This window comes from Schizosaccharomyces cryophilus (genome assembly GCF_000004155.1).
Source record: "Schizosaccharomyces cryophilus OY26 unplaced genomic scaffold supercont4.5, whole genome shotgun sequence".
Taxonomy (NCBI): Eukaryota; Fungi; Ascomycota; class Schizosaccharomycetes; order Schizosaccharomycetales; family Schizosaccharomycetaceae; genus Schizosaccharomyces; species Schizosaccharomyces cryophilus.
In genome coordinates this window covers 831,466-847,031 of record NW_013185628.1, presented here as the reverse complement: position 1 = coordinate 847,031, position 15,566 = coordinate 831,466, and the positions used below count along the sequence as shown (strand labels likewise).

Genomic DNA, 15,566 nt, shown 5'->3' with positions numbered 1-15,566 from the left:
ACTGTATTTTACATGAATATATCATATTATTTAGAACTTCATTTGTAAAACGGATGCAAAATATGGCCTATTCTACTTTAACTTAACCAGAGGAAAAATCTGAATGGTGAGTACTGCATAAACGTTCAGACTATGCTATTCAAGTGAGCGTATCTTATATTAATTTGCTATCACAAAAAAAAAAAAAAAAAAAAAAAAAAGAATAGATTGCTAAATCTGCTAGTATTCAAGCCTATTGAGCTTTCGGCTCTTCAGACGATAGAAGTCTTATACATACATGGGTTTCCATCCACACCCACCATTGGAACTTGGACCGTTTAGCGTCCTTCATTACCTATACTAGCAGGCAAAAATGTTTGTAGATTTAAATGTAATATGGCCTTCGTTAGGTGTAAAGGACATGACAATAGTGAACACTGTAAAAATGCTTGAGAAATGTACGAATAGGCAAGAATTATTTTCATACTAACTTGAACAGTGGGTTATGCAGCGGTTGCATTAAATTACCAGTACGATGGAAAGTTACAAAATATTATTGTACGTTGTATATAGAACGTTTATACATTTCTAGTTTGGGCCCATATTAACAAAACAGAAAAACCCCATCCCTGCAACACTATATCCAGGGCAAAAGATAAAAATATATTCACGAATTACCATAACGATAGAATCAACACCTCAGAACAAAGTTTTGGTATGCGCTTCAAATATTCGTATAGCTGACTCTCATAGCATAATGCAACAAAAGAATTCGATATTTTGGCTTTAAGGCCTGTAGGAGAAAGGTTGCTGCAGCAAACTGCCAGTGACCTCGAATTTGATATCTTGTCCTTTGACTTTTCACAGAGACTACCCTTTTATCTAAAGCATACTATTATGGGACTTGCGGTTTCTCGAGGAATTGGAATTGAAATTTCATACGCTTCAGGTTTACGGGAAGCTTCTAGCAGAAGGAATTTGGTTACGAACGCTTCTAGTTTGGTTCGTGCTACAAGAGGACGCGGTATATTGATATCTAGTGAAACCAGGAGCCCATTAGAATGTCGTGCTGGTTTTGATGTTATAAACTTAGCTACTTTTTGGGATATGAAGCAAGATCAAGCTAGGCATGCTATTGGCGGATTCTGCCGCTCTGTTATACTCCATGCAGAAACAAGAAGAGATACTTATCGCTCTGCTGTTAAGCTTGTGGATGAAGGAGATGCTACATCGAACAAGCGATTGAAGACGGCTGCTTAAGTAAAATAATACCTATTTATTGCTGGTTTTGGGAAATGTTGATTTAGACGTACATTGTCTGTTTGCTAATTATAAGCCTATATCCGCTTCTGCTATAAAAAAGATTTAGAAACTTTCTAAGCTTTGATTGTTTGTTTAATTAATTACTTTATTTTTTGGTTTAAAAAAATGCGTATACTGCAAAATAAGATGCTATAATATAATTATTTGATTATAGATTGAGCTGTTTGAATAAAAAGTACTTTCCTTCTTTTTTATTTTTCAAATTTTATTTATGTTTATATATTGTTCCTTAGTCAAATAACTTTGTTCCTTACTTTATAGTGTATCTTGTGATCGCTTGTTTGTTTACAGTCTAGGTAGAAAGGTTTGAATGGGAATCAAATTCAATGAGTACCTTATCATACATGCTTACGAGATTTTGAATCTGAGGATTCCATCAAAAATATTACAGATAATTAGCCTGCTACTTTTGCAGTAGATACACGGGACTGCAATGGAGGGACATAATTCCATGAAAGTGGATGAAGATACTTCTTCGGAGGGAAACAAGGATGTCTTGCCATTCGCATTTGCAATCATATTTGCAGTTGTTTTCTTTAACCTAATATTAATATATATTTGTCGCTACTGCTTAACATGCTTCCATTTTCTCGATTTTGATGAAGAAGATGACGATGTTCTTCCTTTAATTCAAACGAACAGGATGAACACTTCAAGACCTCCTACTTCATTCCCAACAGAAAGACTTCACAACATGTTAGGTTATAACATTCCTCGCCATAGGCAACAGCCTCCTACATTATCCCAAAATGAGCTAGGCTATTTATCTCCAGTAGTAACCTACAGAGACTGGCTTTATAAAAGAAGAGCAGAAAAAAATAAACAAAATGTGCAGAGTGATAATCTTCCAATTGATAAACTTTCACATACTTTCGACAAGGACCCCTTTCTCTTAGGAATGTCAATGAATTCATCGACAACAAAATTTTCGGAAAAATCCTCCTTTGAATCAAAAGTTTCCGATGAAATGGATAATTATGGTCAACCAAAGGGAAGTTGTTCGAGAGAAGACAATGCGAACATCACTATGAACGCGGAAGATGCAAACCAGGAAGAAGAAGATGACTTTTGTACAATCTGCTATGCAAATTATGATTATACTGATTATTTACGTGTCCTTCCTTGTGGGCATCTTTTTCATGCTCAATGTATAGATACTTGGATGACTACTTCGAAAGCATCTTGCCCTCTCTGTAATGAAGACTATAGCAGAAAGCATTATAAGTCGAAAAATTATTCAGCTAGTTCTTCCAACATGGATGTGTTAGCACATGAACCTGTAAACACCCAACTTGAGGATAATTATGCTGCTCCTTTTGTAAATCCAGTTCTATCTTTTCGTGATAGCAGAATGCCTTTTTTTATGAACAGCGCAGTATAAATGGATCAGATCACCTTATATTGTCGCAGGCATCAAAACAAGTATGGTAATGTACTCCGAAAACAAAAACAAAAAAAAACAAAAAAACAAAAAAAGTATTTATGGAGGATCCAAGGATATGCACAGGAAAAGAAAATTAAAAGGAAAAAAAAAAGAAATTGAATTCTTTCGGATAATAAAGGAGGAAATTAGGTGAGTATCAAAAAGGCCTATTCACGTAGTTGATAATAATACCCAATAGAGGGAAAAGAAGAAGTTCCTGGGAATGAGCTTTCCTTCCTTTCTTCTAAATGTTGGGTAATTTGGGTAGCCTTTTCTGAATTCGTGAGGAATGAATGAATATGATCAGCTCTTTGAGAACTCATTTTCCAGCTTGTATGGCATTCGTTAATGATTTCCTTAGCAACACTTTTTGGAAGAAACTCTCCTGAAAGACCAAATGTATTTTTTGATTTTCCATCAGGAATTTTATACACTGCAAACCAATCACGAGTGCAGGTTAACAAACGAGGCATGATCTTTTTTACGTCGTCGATGTCTAAAGCTGGGTCAAAAAAATTCCTTTATGAAAATACTTACCATTAAGAGAATTAGCCATCGGGTCGTTGATATCGATGGTTAGGATCTTCCAGTCAGTTTCGTTTTGGTCTAAAAGAGCTAATGCACCCAAAACCTTGACTTGCTTGATTTGGCCAATGTATCCAATAGAACCTCCAATTTCACACACGTCTATTGGGTCACCATCCCCTTTTAAATTGGTTCGTGCATCCAACTTGACTGGATCCTCGAATGTCTGAGGAAACGCGCCATAATTCCATATGTAACCGTGATATGGAAAACAGTTTTGAACGTATCGAATTTTTTTATTTTTTATATCATGCATAATCGGATTTAAGGGTACTGAGTTTGAAATCTCGCATTTCGCTTGCGTCCAGCGAGGAATTTCCACAACCTGTTTACTCACGGATTAGCTATTCAATTCATTCATTCAAGCTGTCCAAAAACGCATACCAGATTCAATGTTCCTTCTTGCGAAGACAAAGGTATATCATGGAGGAAAGACACAGGTTTTTCTTTGTTAAAACAATAGGCACCAAAATCCGGTGTATGAAGTCTTCCCTTATATTTTGTCAGAAAGTTGGTTATTGCACGTGCAGAAGACATGAAAAGCAATACTTTTATAAAAAAGAAATATAGCAAAAAATGAAACGTTGAATAAAAAGGAAAAGATTGTAAGAAATCAGTTATAAGAGTGAAAAAGTTTTAAGTACTTTTTAGGTTGAAGAAGCGAGGCGATAGTACTATGAGCTTTTGCACTTTACAGCTTGATTAATGGAATATATCGCTTTATACTGAAATATATCGTTTATAAGATAACTGTCTTTTTTTCTCTAGGAGAAAGTTTTAAGGATAATTAGCATAAAATTAAAAATATAATACAAGCAGTAATCAGTTCAGAGTAGCCGGCTTTGGAGCAAGTAATACGTAACGTCGTGAAGAAGGAAATGTAAAATTCCAGTTAATTAGAACGATCATGATAGTCATTTTCTTCAAAGCTTAGTTAAGTGTTTTAAAATAAGCAGTTACATTGGATACTTGACAGAACGTTGTCTCGCATCTATTTGATATCTATTGAAAGGATTCATGCTTCTGTTTTTTGATGCTTTCACGATACCATAGTCAAATGTCCTTCAATAGAAATCGTTGGAAATGAGAAAATACGAACGATACGGGAGTATGCTCGAAACAATTTCACTACGCTGCTCAATAATTGCGTAGACATGCATTCGAGGTTGAATTCATGATTTAATCTTCAAAGACGAGATGTATAAAAAATAATAAAAAAAGAATCAAGAAATTAAAGAATAAAGAAAAAGAATTATAGTTAGTAGCTGGTGAAGAGCTAGCATGAAATCCAATATGCATTTTACAGAAACCCACACATTCTCTAATATAAAACGGCGAAATCGATGATAACGTTTCAATTAGAAACAGCTCAGTGAGTGTTGCTACTGGAATGCATAGGATGCATTTCGAGAAAATTACCGATCAACAATATTTGGAAGGAAAGATTGTAATCCTGAATGATTCATGAAACATCCAGAAGGATATAAATCATGACATACTTTAAAACAAAGCAAAGGTTTTTTTAGAATCCATTTCTAAAGGCTGAATAAAATACCTTGCGGAATAAACCGATAAAATTCTATATACTGTTATTCCAGTAATTCCTTTTTTTTTTTTTTTTTTTTTTTTTTTTTTTTTTTTAATATCACATACATAGATAGGTCTCAAATCCTGGAGTCCTTCGATCTTGTATCGACGATTACGAAAATTCATGAATGATGTCTTAAAAAATCAACAGAGTAATTCCGGCATACTCTTAAAGTTAATTCTAGTAGCAATGTTGTTCCTAAATCCCTAAAGAGGTGCACATGACTATCATCTTAATTCCTTTAATTGGATTGATGACAAATTGTATCAAAAAAAAGTCCAAAAGGACTTAAGAGATATTGTCAATGTTTGGTTAACCACAGCTCAGAAACTCGATTGAACGATCATCGCATTGTTCTTGGTGTCAGCGAAGCTTACCCATCGAAAATGGATACCCTCCTTCGTACAATGCTAGACCATTGAATCGTTGCATCCATATGAAGATTTTGAACACCATAGCAACGAACATTATTCAAGGAGACAATAAGTCTGACGATAAGGTTATGCTTTGACAATAAAGCAAATGCTATTGTTGAATTAAGCATGCCGTTAAACAAGACATTCGGGCGGCAATTATACTAGTAGCTGCATAAACAGGATTATTCTTTTGTAACATAATAGACGAGGCACCGTCTAAAGTAAGTCGAGCTTAAACGAAAAAAGACCTTTATTTCAACCAAGTACTTTATGCGACCAAAACCATTAAAAGCACATCACCTTGAAAAATACAAAGTTCTGGAACTTATAAAAGTATAAAGGATTCACCTCTTAACCGAGGATAAGTTTTCTCTTCAAATTAGCAAACCATCTCTTTAATAGTCATTTTAAACACAGCTTCTTGTGGAGGACACCACGAAGCTAGGGGACATTTTGGGAGAAACACAAGAATGCTGGAAATCGTAATGATTCGTTTAAATTAGAAAAATAACTGTTTCAGTGAATCTCAAAAAATTCCGTTGCGGGGAGTCGAACCCCGGCCGCGTCGGTGAAAGCGACGAATCCTAGCCGTTGGACCACAACGGATTATTGAGAATAGAGAATAGAATAATTAATTTATATAAAGCTAAGAGAAGTCCTCATGCATGAGGATATAAAAAATGTTCGATACTAAAATCGAATCTTTTGGTAAGAAAATATTCACGGAATCCTTCAAGGAATTATAGAAAGCGTTTGTTTGTCTGTAGACAACGTTTGGCATAAACCTCATCGAAGATTTATATACTCACTCAGGTTGTTTGCGAACCTAAGCATATTTAATAAAGTAACAGAATCATAGCAAAGAATTCGCAGAAGTTGAGTGGTGCAAGGGTTCGTTGTTTATTTTTACATTGAGTGTTCTTCGTTCTGTCGGCACTTTTTGTCAGTAGAATGTCTAAAATGAAGACCTGATCACATAGCATATGCAGACAAAGGAGCCATAGAAAATAGGTTTTTGAGTAGACGGAACGGTTACCACTGACGATGGATTTATTAATTTCTACCTAATGCAATCCTTCTTTTTATAAAAAAGGTAAGGGGCCAACCGGATTTGAACCAGTGACCTGGGGAGCTGCAATCCCTCACTCTACCACTGAGCTATGACCCCAATACGATAATCGTACTATATTGAGTAATACTTGACTAAAAAGGATTAGAGTTGAAATTTGATGAATGAGAAGCTTGTTCTGCAAAGAGGGCACATTGAACAGTTCGAGAGTCTGTTGTTTCCTGTCTTGGTTTACAGAATGACTATTGTGATAGAAGAAGTATTTACGAAACCATCTGTTAGTTTGGTGAAGGTGCCATATGTAACTTCTTTAAAGTCAATTCTATTCAATTCCATATCTTTGTATTTATTCTATTCTCAATTTCTTCAACTGTTTGTTTATACTTTCGATCCCTTACTCCTTTAATGCATATATGGTATGAGTGTGCACGTAGTACTGATATGAAAGAGTTAACGTATCTTTTCGACTCCACAACATGCAATTTATATGCCAAAAATGCCATTCGCTGCTTAAATTGAAAGATAATTATGACGATGAACTAGTGAAATTGAAATTATTTCCAAAAAATCCGGGTTTGTGGACGCCATCTTTAACAGAAACGAATGAAGAAAGTGAAAGCGATGATGAAACTGCTTCCTCAGTGGAGGATTATCCTGTGGAGCGGCTACAGTTGTATCGAAAAGCGCTTAAAGAGGGAGAATATGATTTTTCTCAAACGCCTCAAACAGAATTGAAAACACCAACTCTTGACTCGTTTGTGGTTCTACCAGCGTCACATGATGGATACAATGAGAATGAAGACGAACGGAATCCTTCTACGGAAGTTAACGACTTGTTTAGCTGGAAAATAGAGAACTACAATCGAATTTTTGACTTACTGTTTGCAAAAACAAAAGTGAATCATCCATTGTGTGAAGAATGTGCTGAATTACTGGTAGAGGAAATGACGAAAACACTGAACTCAACAAAAGCTGAAAAAAATTTATATTCCTATTACAGTAACATGTTGGCTAATCAAGATTATGAGGATGAAGATATCTCCCGATTGGAAGCCGATGTTCAAGAGGTATGCGCCTTAACTAACAGGCTGTTACTAACAAAGTGTTAGATTTCTGGAACGATCAAGGAAAAAGAACAACAATTAATTGATTTGGAATCCCAGGAACAAGAATTGCAAAGTCAGTTTCGTGCCATAACAATTGATTGCGAAAAGGTTGATATAGAAGAAGATGAATATAAAAAGGCATTTAATCAACTTCAGATGAAAGAAAGTGCTTTGGAAAAGCAGTATGATTGCGCAAAACTAGAATTTGAACATAATTCGAAAAAATTTGAAAAGCTCCAGAAAATGAATGTCTTTAGCGACATTTTTTACATATCTCATTACTCTGAGCCAAATGGAGAAGGATCTATTGCTACCATCAATGGCTTGCGGTTGGGCAGGTTGCCTAGCCAAAAGGTAAGCTATCATGCTTTGTCAAATTGAGATATGGTTTTAGCTGACAACTCGTATTTTAGGTAAGCTGGAGTGAAATTAATGCCGCATGGGGGATGACGGTTTTGCTCTTGGACGTACTAGCTGAAAGACTAGATTTTCATTCTCCTTTATACCAGCTGAAACCCTTCGGTAGTCAGTCATACGTTCTTCGTTTTGATCAGGATCCTAGCACTGGACAGACAAAGCCTGTAAGGTTAGATTTATTTTCTACTGGTGAACTCAAAATATTTATGAACCGTCGTTTTGATCAAGGAATGGTAGCCTTCTTGGACTATTTACACCAACTGGGCGACTTTTGTGCTGCCAATACACCTTCTGCCATCTTACCTTATCCTATAGAAAACGATCGTATTGGAAGCAAGTGTATTCGACTTGCCTTCAATCAGGACGAAAATTGGACTCGGGCTTTAAAATTTGTTTTGACGAATATCAAATTTTTAGAAGCCTATGTTTCTTCACAGGAAAAGCATACCAACTTTTAAATCGAGTTATTTTCCCTCATAGTTCCCATTACCATGGCTCCCGTTAATCTTAATGAATTAGCTTTAAAGATACTCATCCCAAATCAAGGAATTCAATAATGACCTTTTTATCACTAAATGATTTATTTTTTTTATATTAAATTAATGATTCCTTTTTTATTTATTTTTGAATAAAGTCTTTTCACTATTCCTATTAACGAACCATAACGACACTTTCGTTTTTTATCTTCAGAAAGGCAAAATAGAACTTGGCAGCAGCCAGAAACGTTAAACTACCAGGAATGCCAAAAAAAGCTCTCGATTCTCGTATTCCAGCACTTATAAAGAATGGCTGTCAGGTATGCAATTGAGTTTAGAAAATTAACTGACAATTGTAGGAAAAACAACGAAGTTTTTTCGTTGTTGTCGGTGACAAAGCTCGAGATCAGGTTGTAAATCTTCATTGGTTACTATCTCAGTCGAAGGTTGCAGCTCGTCCCAATGTACTTTGGATGTATAAAAAAGATTTATTGGGATTTACTAGGTATGTTGGCTTTTATGACTCCATGTTCCCTATTGTAATCTAACCTTTAAAGTCACCGTAAGAAACGAGAGAATAAAATCAAGAAAGAAGTCAAGAGGGGAATCCGTGATCCTAATTCGGAGGATCCTTTTGAGCTTTTCTGCAGTATCACCAATATCCGTTATTGTTACTACAAGGAATCTGAAAAAATTTTGGGTACTACTTATGGAATGTTGGTTTTGCAAGATTTTGAGGCATTGACTCCTAATATCCTTGCACGCACAATTGAGACCATTGAAGGAGGTGGTGTTGTTGTTCTCTTGCTTCATAAAATTAATTCGTTGAAGCAGCTTTATACCATGTCTATGGATATTCACTCTCGTTACAGAACTGAAGCGCACAGTGACGTGACCGCTAGATTCAATGAGAGATTTATATTGTCTTTAGGTAATTGCGAAAACTGTCTCGTCATTGATGATGAACTTAACGTTCTTCCAATATCTGGCGGTAAAAATGTGAAACCTTTGCCTCCCGTTGTAGAGGAGGATAGGACGACAGAAAACAAGATTAAAGATCTCCAGGAATCCTTAGGGGAAGACAACTTAGCCAGTGAACTTGTTGGGATTACTCGTACCCTTGACCAATCCCATGCTGTCTTAAGTTTCGTGGAATCTATTGTTGAGAAAAGTTTGAGAGGCACTGTTTCGCTAACTGCTAGCCGTGGTCGTGGTAAATCTGCTGCGCTAGGTCTTGCTATTGCAGCTGCAGTTGCTTACGGTTATTCTAATATTTTTATCACTTCTCCCAGTCCTGAAAACTTAAAAACTCTTTTTGAATTCATTTTCAAGGGATTTGATGCGTTAAATTATGATGAGCATACCGATTATGATATTGTCCAGTCAACAAATCCAGCTTTCAATAACGCCATTGTGCGTGTTAATATTTTTCGCGACCATCGCCAGACGATTCAATATATCCGCCCAGAAGATTCCAATGTTTTAGGTCAAGCTGAATTAGTAGTTATTGATGAAGCAGCAGCGATCCCTTTGCCTTTGGTTCGTAAATTGATTGGACCTTACTTAGTATTTATGGCTTCCACCATCAACGGCTACGAAGGCACTGGTCGTTCTCTCTCTTTGAAGCTATTGCAACAACTTAGAGAGCAATCTCGCATCATTTCAGCAAATGCAAATAGTTCTGCAAGCGGTTCTTCGATTAGCGGAAGAACTTTGAAAGAAATCAGTTTGGATGAACCTATTAGATATGCAGCTGGAGATCGTATTGAGGGATGGTTAAATAAATTGCTCTGTTTGGACGCTACTAATTATATTTCCAAGTCTGCAGCTCATGGATTTCCCCATCCTTCTGAGTGTTCATTATTCCGAGTTAGTAGAGACACATTGTTTTCTTATCATCCTGTTTCGGAAGCGTTTCTACAACGCATGATGGCTCTTTACGTTGCAAGTCATTACAAGAATTCTCCAAATGATTTACAACTAATGTCTGATGCTCCTGCTCATCAATTATTTGTATTACTGCCTCCTGTTGACCCGAAGAATCCCAAATTACCTGATCCTATCTGTGTTATTCAACTAGCTTTAGAAGGTTCTATTTCGAGGGACTCCATTTTAAATGGATTAAGTAGAGGTCAAAGAGCAGGTGGTGACTTAATTCCTTGGCTCGTTTCTCAACAATACCAAGATGAAAATTTTGCTACATTGGGTGGTGCTCGTATTGTCCGTATTGCGGTTTCTCCCGAGCATACAAAGATGGGATACGGTACTAGAGCTCTAGAGTTATTGCATGACTACTTTGAAGGTAAATTCGTTAGCGTTTCTGAAGATTATCGTCCTCCTCTTGAAAATATGAAGCGAGTTTCTGATGAAGAACTTCAAGAAAACGCACTACAAACTGAGAAGCTTAATGTCCGAGATGCTAGAACTATGCCACCCTTACTCTTGAAATTATCAGAACTTCAGCCAGAATATCTTCATTATATGGGTGTTTCCTATGGTTTGACCCCAACATTGCAAAAGTTTTGGAAGAGAGAGGGTTATTGTCCATTATACCTCAGACAGACTGCCAACGATTTGACTGGTGAACACACATGTGTTATGCTTCGACCTTTGGCAGAACGTGATACCGAGTGGTTGGGTGCTTTCGCACAAAACTTCTATAAGAGATTCTTGACTTTACTTGGTTACCAATTCAGAAGCTTTACCGCTATTACTTCATTGAGTATTTTAGACGCCTGTAACAATGGTACCAAATACATCAAGTCTGAAGTCCCCAAGCTATCTGATGAAGAAATTCACCAATTCTTTGAATCTTTCGATTTAAAGCGATTGGAGGCATATGCCAACAATTTGCTTGACTATCATGTAGTTATGGATTTGCTTCCTAAGGTAGCTGGTCTCTATTTTAGTGATAAATTCCCTGAGACTGTTAAGCTTTCACCTGTTCAACAATCTGTTTTGCTTGCCCTTGGTTTACAATTCAAGACGATTGATGACTTGGAACGGGAATTTAACTTACCTTCGAACCAATTATTGGCTATGTTGGTTAAGTTATTGAAGAAGATTACCACTTGCTTAGATGAAATTGAGAGCAAGAATATCGAACAAGATTTGGAAGCCAATGAGAAAATTGAGAAGCCAAATAACAGAGTTCCCGAATTTGCTCCTCTTCAGCAATCACTTGAAGAAGAATTACAAGAAGGTGCTGACGAAGCTATGCTATCCCTTCGTGAGAAACAAAAAGCCTTAATTGATGCTATGGATTTGGACAAGTATGCTATTGGCGGAAATGAAGAAGATTGGAAGAAGGCTGAGCAACAAATCAATAAAACTAAAGGTAAGGGATCTACCGTGGTTAGTGTGAAAGGTCAAAAGAGAAAAAATGAAGTTGAAGAAGCAAACAAACCGAAGCAATCTTCAAAGGAGAAGTCTTCTAAAAAGAAATCAAAGAATTAATTAGAATTTTTTTGGGGTTTTTGTGGTTTTGGGTTATGGAACTGTCTATCATTCAATAACATTATGTTTAATAGTGAATAGTGAATTTGTAAGCCAAAGAGATGAGTATTAGCTATTGTCTAAAGTTCATTTACATTTGTAAGTGCGATGCAATTCCTTGGATATTTCCAAATGAATTTACTAAATTCTGGTTTTTCCAACAAAAAACTATAAGCCATTACTTCTTATATCTCCCTATTTTATTTAATGATCAGGGTTTTTCGCTATGTCTAAATTTATGAAGCTAGCAGTAGCGCAAACTATTCGATTGTAAACAAAAACTTATACTTTTTTCTTTCACACTATCTTCCTAAGTATGCTAGAAGCGTAAATGTTGAGTAAAGAAAATAAAGAAATAGTTATCCCAAGTTCATCTCCTCCTGGTACTCCAGTGTGCGAGAATAACCAATTCTATATAAACAGTTCTCCGATAGAAGAGTCTCCTGTACATAACGCTGGGAGTGAAAATGATCAGAATAATATAGATTTTGGCGTAAGAAAAGATTTTCGAGAAAGACTGAATCCTTTAGCGTTGGAATCGGTGACATCTGGGGATATTGACGGTCCCAAAACTATAAACAGAAACCTTCAAGAAAAGAACGCCAAGCAAATTGAGTCGAAGCAAGGATTTGAAAAGGATTCAGATTGGAAGACTGTTTCCGGAAGCGATGATACTGTAAATACTGAAATGATAAACTCCAAAATTGAAATGGTTAAACGTCGATTTCCTGAATTAGACGAAAATGACATAGTGGATAAGTTGAAAAAATTTAATTGGAAAGAAAACATGGTTCTTCATAAACTCACCTTTCAAAGGCTACTTAAAGAGCCAAGTGGGCATGTTTCGAACAAAACTTCACAAGAACAAAAAGACGATAAGTCTGTGAAACCTTTGTTTTCCAAAACCAATATACCGAGAAAAAGAGACATCAAGAGCCGAAAGCCTCTTGAATCAGCTAAATCTCGGAAAAAGACTTCACGTGTAATTCAACTTTCTGATGAAGAGAAAGAAGAAGAAGAAGAAGAAGAAGGGATTAGTACATCATCAGTTACTGGTAAAGCCAATACTGAGGATGAAAGAGAAGTCACTTCAGAGGAGAAGCCTGATGAACACCAAGTCCAAAATGAGAGTGATGAAGAAACTGACTATGATAAGCGAGTACTTGATTTTTTGAACAGCTGTACTTCACAAGAATTACTGGATGTGTCTGGTTGTCCTCACGATATTGTTGAATATTTTATTTCCAAGAGGCCATACCCAAGTCTGAGTAAGGCTGAAGTCGTTCATAGGAAAAAAATTACTGAAAAACAAAAGCGTTCAAAATCGGACGCCCATCGAGTTGGAAAGAAAGTTGTGAATGCTACATATGAAGTTTTACAAGGTTTCGATGCCGTTGATTCCTTGATTAATCGTTGCGAAAAATACGGACGCCTCATAGCAAACACATTAAAAGGGTGGCATTACTTACAACAAAGCAAAAATAATGACAATCCTAAAAGTGAAAGCGGCGAAGAATGCATACCGATGGAGTACATGGAAGAGCAACCGGGCTTGCTGGCACCTGGAATGAAATTAAAGAGCTACCAAATGATGGGTGTTAACTGGTTACGTTTAATGTATCATGCTGATTTATCAGGGATTTTAGCGGACGAAATGGGGCTTGGAAAAACATGCCAGGTTATAGCATTTTTAGCTTCAATGAAAGAGAAAAACATTAAAGGTCCTCATTTGGTCGTAGTTCCTGCATCTACTCTTGAAAATTGGATTCGGGAGTTTACTAAATTTTGTCCTTCTATACGAGTTGAAGAATACTCGGGAAATCAAACTGAGAGGGTAGAAAAAAGATATTATCTGATGGATAACGAGTACGATGTTTTGGTAACAAACTATCATATGGCTTCGGGTTCTAGGGATGACAGAGCATTCTTACGAAGACAAAAATTTAATGTACGAATCCATCCATACTCAAAGTATGTACTAACGTATAGATTTGTGTTTTTGACGAAGGGCACTATTTAAAAAATCGCATGTCAGAAAGATACAAGCACTTGATGAATATCCCAGCCAAGTTTCGCCTTTTGATTACTGGAACGCCATTGCAAAATAATTTGAAGGAGCTAATCGTATGTGCACAGTTTTATACGTTTTGAAACTGAACTAATATATATATATATATAGTCTTTACTTGCCTTTATGTTACCTAGGATGTTTGATAGTAATATGCAAGGATTGGATATAATTTATAAAATTAAGCCTTCTTCAGATGGAAATTTTGAAAGAGCTTACCTTTCTCAACAAAGAATATCTAGAGCAAAATCGATTATGAATCCCTTCATTCTTCGTCGCAAAAAGGCTGATGTTTTGTCTGATCTTCCAAAGAAAATCCAGCACGTTGAGTATTGTTCTATGGAACCTAGTCAAAAGGGTCTTTACGAAAAATTGATTCAACTGCGGAATGATCCATCTAGCAGTCGTGAAAATATTATAATGCAACTTCGAAAAGTTGTCAATCACCAACTTTTGTTTCGTTCTATCTACTCTCCGGAGACGTTGAAGACGATGTCAAAAAGAATCTTACGGGAAGATCAATATTTAGATGCGAACGAAAGTTATATTTATGAAGATATGGAAGTGATGTCGGATTTTGAGCTTCATCACCTCTGTATGCAATTCAAGTCTTTGCATCAGTTCCAGTTGCAAGGAGATCCTTGGATGAAGTCGGGAAAAGTAAACAAGCTAGTTTCATTGTTACATGAAGTTAACACAGAAGATCGAACTTTAATTTTTAGTCAGTTTACTCAAGTATTAGATATTCTTGAGCTCGTCCTGACAACCATCGGTATTAAATTTTTACGACTAGATGGTTCTACTCCAGTAGATACAAGGCAAAGTCTACTAGACGAGTTTCACGAAAATCCTGAGTATAAAGTTTTTCTGCTTTCAACAAAATCAGGAGGGTTTGGAATCAATCTGACTTGTGCCAATGTTGTCGTCATGTATGATTGTTCTTTCAATCCTTTTGATGATTTGCAGGCAGAAGATCGTGCACATCGAGTTGGACAAACTCGGCCTGTTCACGTTTATCGTCTGATTACGGAAAATAGCATTGAGGTGAGTGTTTACTTTTTGATATAAGGATGCTAACAACTGCAGGAAAATATACGCAAGCTAGCAGCTACCAAGCTGACACTCGAGTCGAGTCTTACTACAGAATCCGAACGGATTCAGAAGGAAATTACTGAAGATCTAATTCATAGTTTATCTTAATAGTTTATTTATGGTTTCGATTTCAATAACAAACATGTTTGCTCATCCTTTAATGATGGCGATTATAAAGAGAGTAAATTCAACCGTAACGTAATAGTTTCTATGCTGCCGACACACATAGAAGCCATTTCGTATTTGAGTTTATGGATTCGATTACAGAGAATCTTCTTGAAAAGAGTTCGCTGGAAGAACAATGTATTGTATGCTTATACTGTCCTACTTTAGTCTACTCCAAAAGGTATGCCTGTCTCTCCCGTTCTGTTGAACCGTCCATTCCCATCTTCCTTAGTGAGATTTTCTTATATGCTTACTCAAGCTTGATATTCTGTACAATCATATATTCCTTATAATTATTTTTTATATAATGGTTGTGCAATATTATTAATTTTACCCCTTTATCAAGTAAAAGCAAATTAAAAAA

General features: G+C 36.2%; 6 protein-coding genes and 2 non-coding genes across 8 annotated transcripts; 5 read left to right on the top strand and 3 right to left on the bottom strand.

The window, feature by feature from the left end:
- The first annotated feature begins 43 nt into the window (after positions 1–43).
- SPOG_04961 (RNase P and RNase MRP subunit p30) lies at positions 44–1,486 on the top strand. The gene is made up of 4 exons (XM_013169149.1): positions 44–437; positions 479–537; positions 596–694; positions 733–1,486. The coding sequence occupies exons 1-4, from the start codon at positions 353–355 to the stop codon at positions 1,237–1,239; spliced, it is 750 nt and encodes a 249-aa protein (XP_013024603.1). The 5' UTR covers positions 44–352; the 3' UTR covers positions 1,240–1,486.
- Positions 1,487–1,618: 132 nt separating this feature from the next.
- Positions 1,619–4,925, bottom strand: SPOG_04963 (inorganic diphosphatase). The gene is made up of 3 exons (XM_013169151.1): positions 3,695–4,925; positions 3,263–3,635; positions 1,619–3,221 (listed from the first exon to the last, which is right to left on the bottom strand). Exons 1-3 carry the CDS (start codon positions 3,845–3,847, stop codon positions 2,893–2,895), a joined length of 855 nt encoding a protein of 284 aa, XP_013024605.1. The 5' UTR covers positions 3,848–4,925; the 3' UTR covers positions 1,619–2,892.
- Positions 1,736–2,683, top strand: SPOG_04962 (ubiquitin-protein ligase E3; the record flags this gene model as incomplete). Its single annotated transcript, XM_013169150.1, has 1 exon — positions 1,736–2,683. The coding sequence occupies one exon, from the start codon at positions 1,736–1,738 to the stop codon at positions 2,681–2,683; it is 948 nt and encodes a 315-aa protein (XP_013024604.1).
- A 923-nt stretch (positions 4,926–5,848) lies between the features above and the next one.
- SPOG_16315 lies at positions 5,849–5,920 on the bottom strand. The gene has a single exon. It is a non-coding gene; the product is annotated as a tRNA-Glu (tRNA).
- A 490-nt stretch (positions 5,921–6,410) lies between these two features.
- Positions 6,411–6,482, bottom strand: SPOG_16314. Its single transcript has one exon. It is a non-coding gene; the product is annotated as a tRNA-Cys (tRNA).
- A 273-nt stretch (positions 6,483–6,755) lies between these two features.
- Positions 6,756–8,557, top strand: SPOG_00519 (beclin family protein). Its single transcript, XM_013168693.1, has 3 exons — positions 6,756–7,450; positions 7,493–7,843; positions 7,903–8,557. Exons 1-3 carry the CDS (start codon positions 6,860–6,862, stop codon positions 8,362–8,364), a joined length of 1,404 nt encoding a protein of 467 aa, XP_013024147.1. The 5' UTR covers positions 6,756–6,859; the 3' UTR covers positions 8,365–8,557.
- A 19-nt stretch (positions 8,558–8,576) lies between these two features.
- Positions 8,577–11,944, top strand: SPOG_00520 (N-acetyltransferase Nat10). The gene is made up of 3 exons (XM_013168694.1): positions 8,577–8,702; positions 8,742–8,887; positions 8,940–11,944. The coding sequence occupies exons 1-3, from the start codon at positions 8,646–8,648 to the stop codon at positions 11,836–11,838; spliced, it is 3,102 nt and encodes a 1,033-aa protein (XP_013024148.1). The 5' UTR covers positions 8,577–8,645; the 3' UTR covers positions 11,839–11,944.
- Positions 11,945–12,131: 187 nt separating this feature from the next.
- On the top strand, positions 12,132–15,193 carry SPOG_00521 (SNF2 family domain-containing protein). The gene is made up of 4 exons (XM_013168695.1): positions 12,132–13,825; positions 13,867–14,001; positions 14,057–14,989; positions 15,032–15,193. Exons 1-4 carry the CDS (start codon positions 12,209–12,211, stop codon positions 15,143–15,145), a joined length of 2,799 nt encoding a protein of 932 aa, XP_013024149.1. The 5' UTR covers positions 12,132–12,208; the 3' UTR covers positions 15,146–15,193.
- Positions 15,194–15,566: the final 373 nt, after the last annotated feature.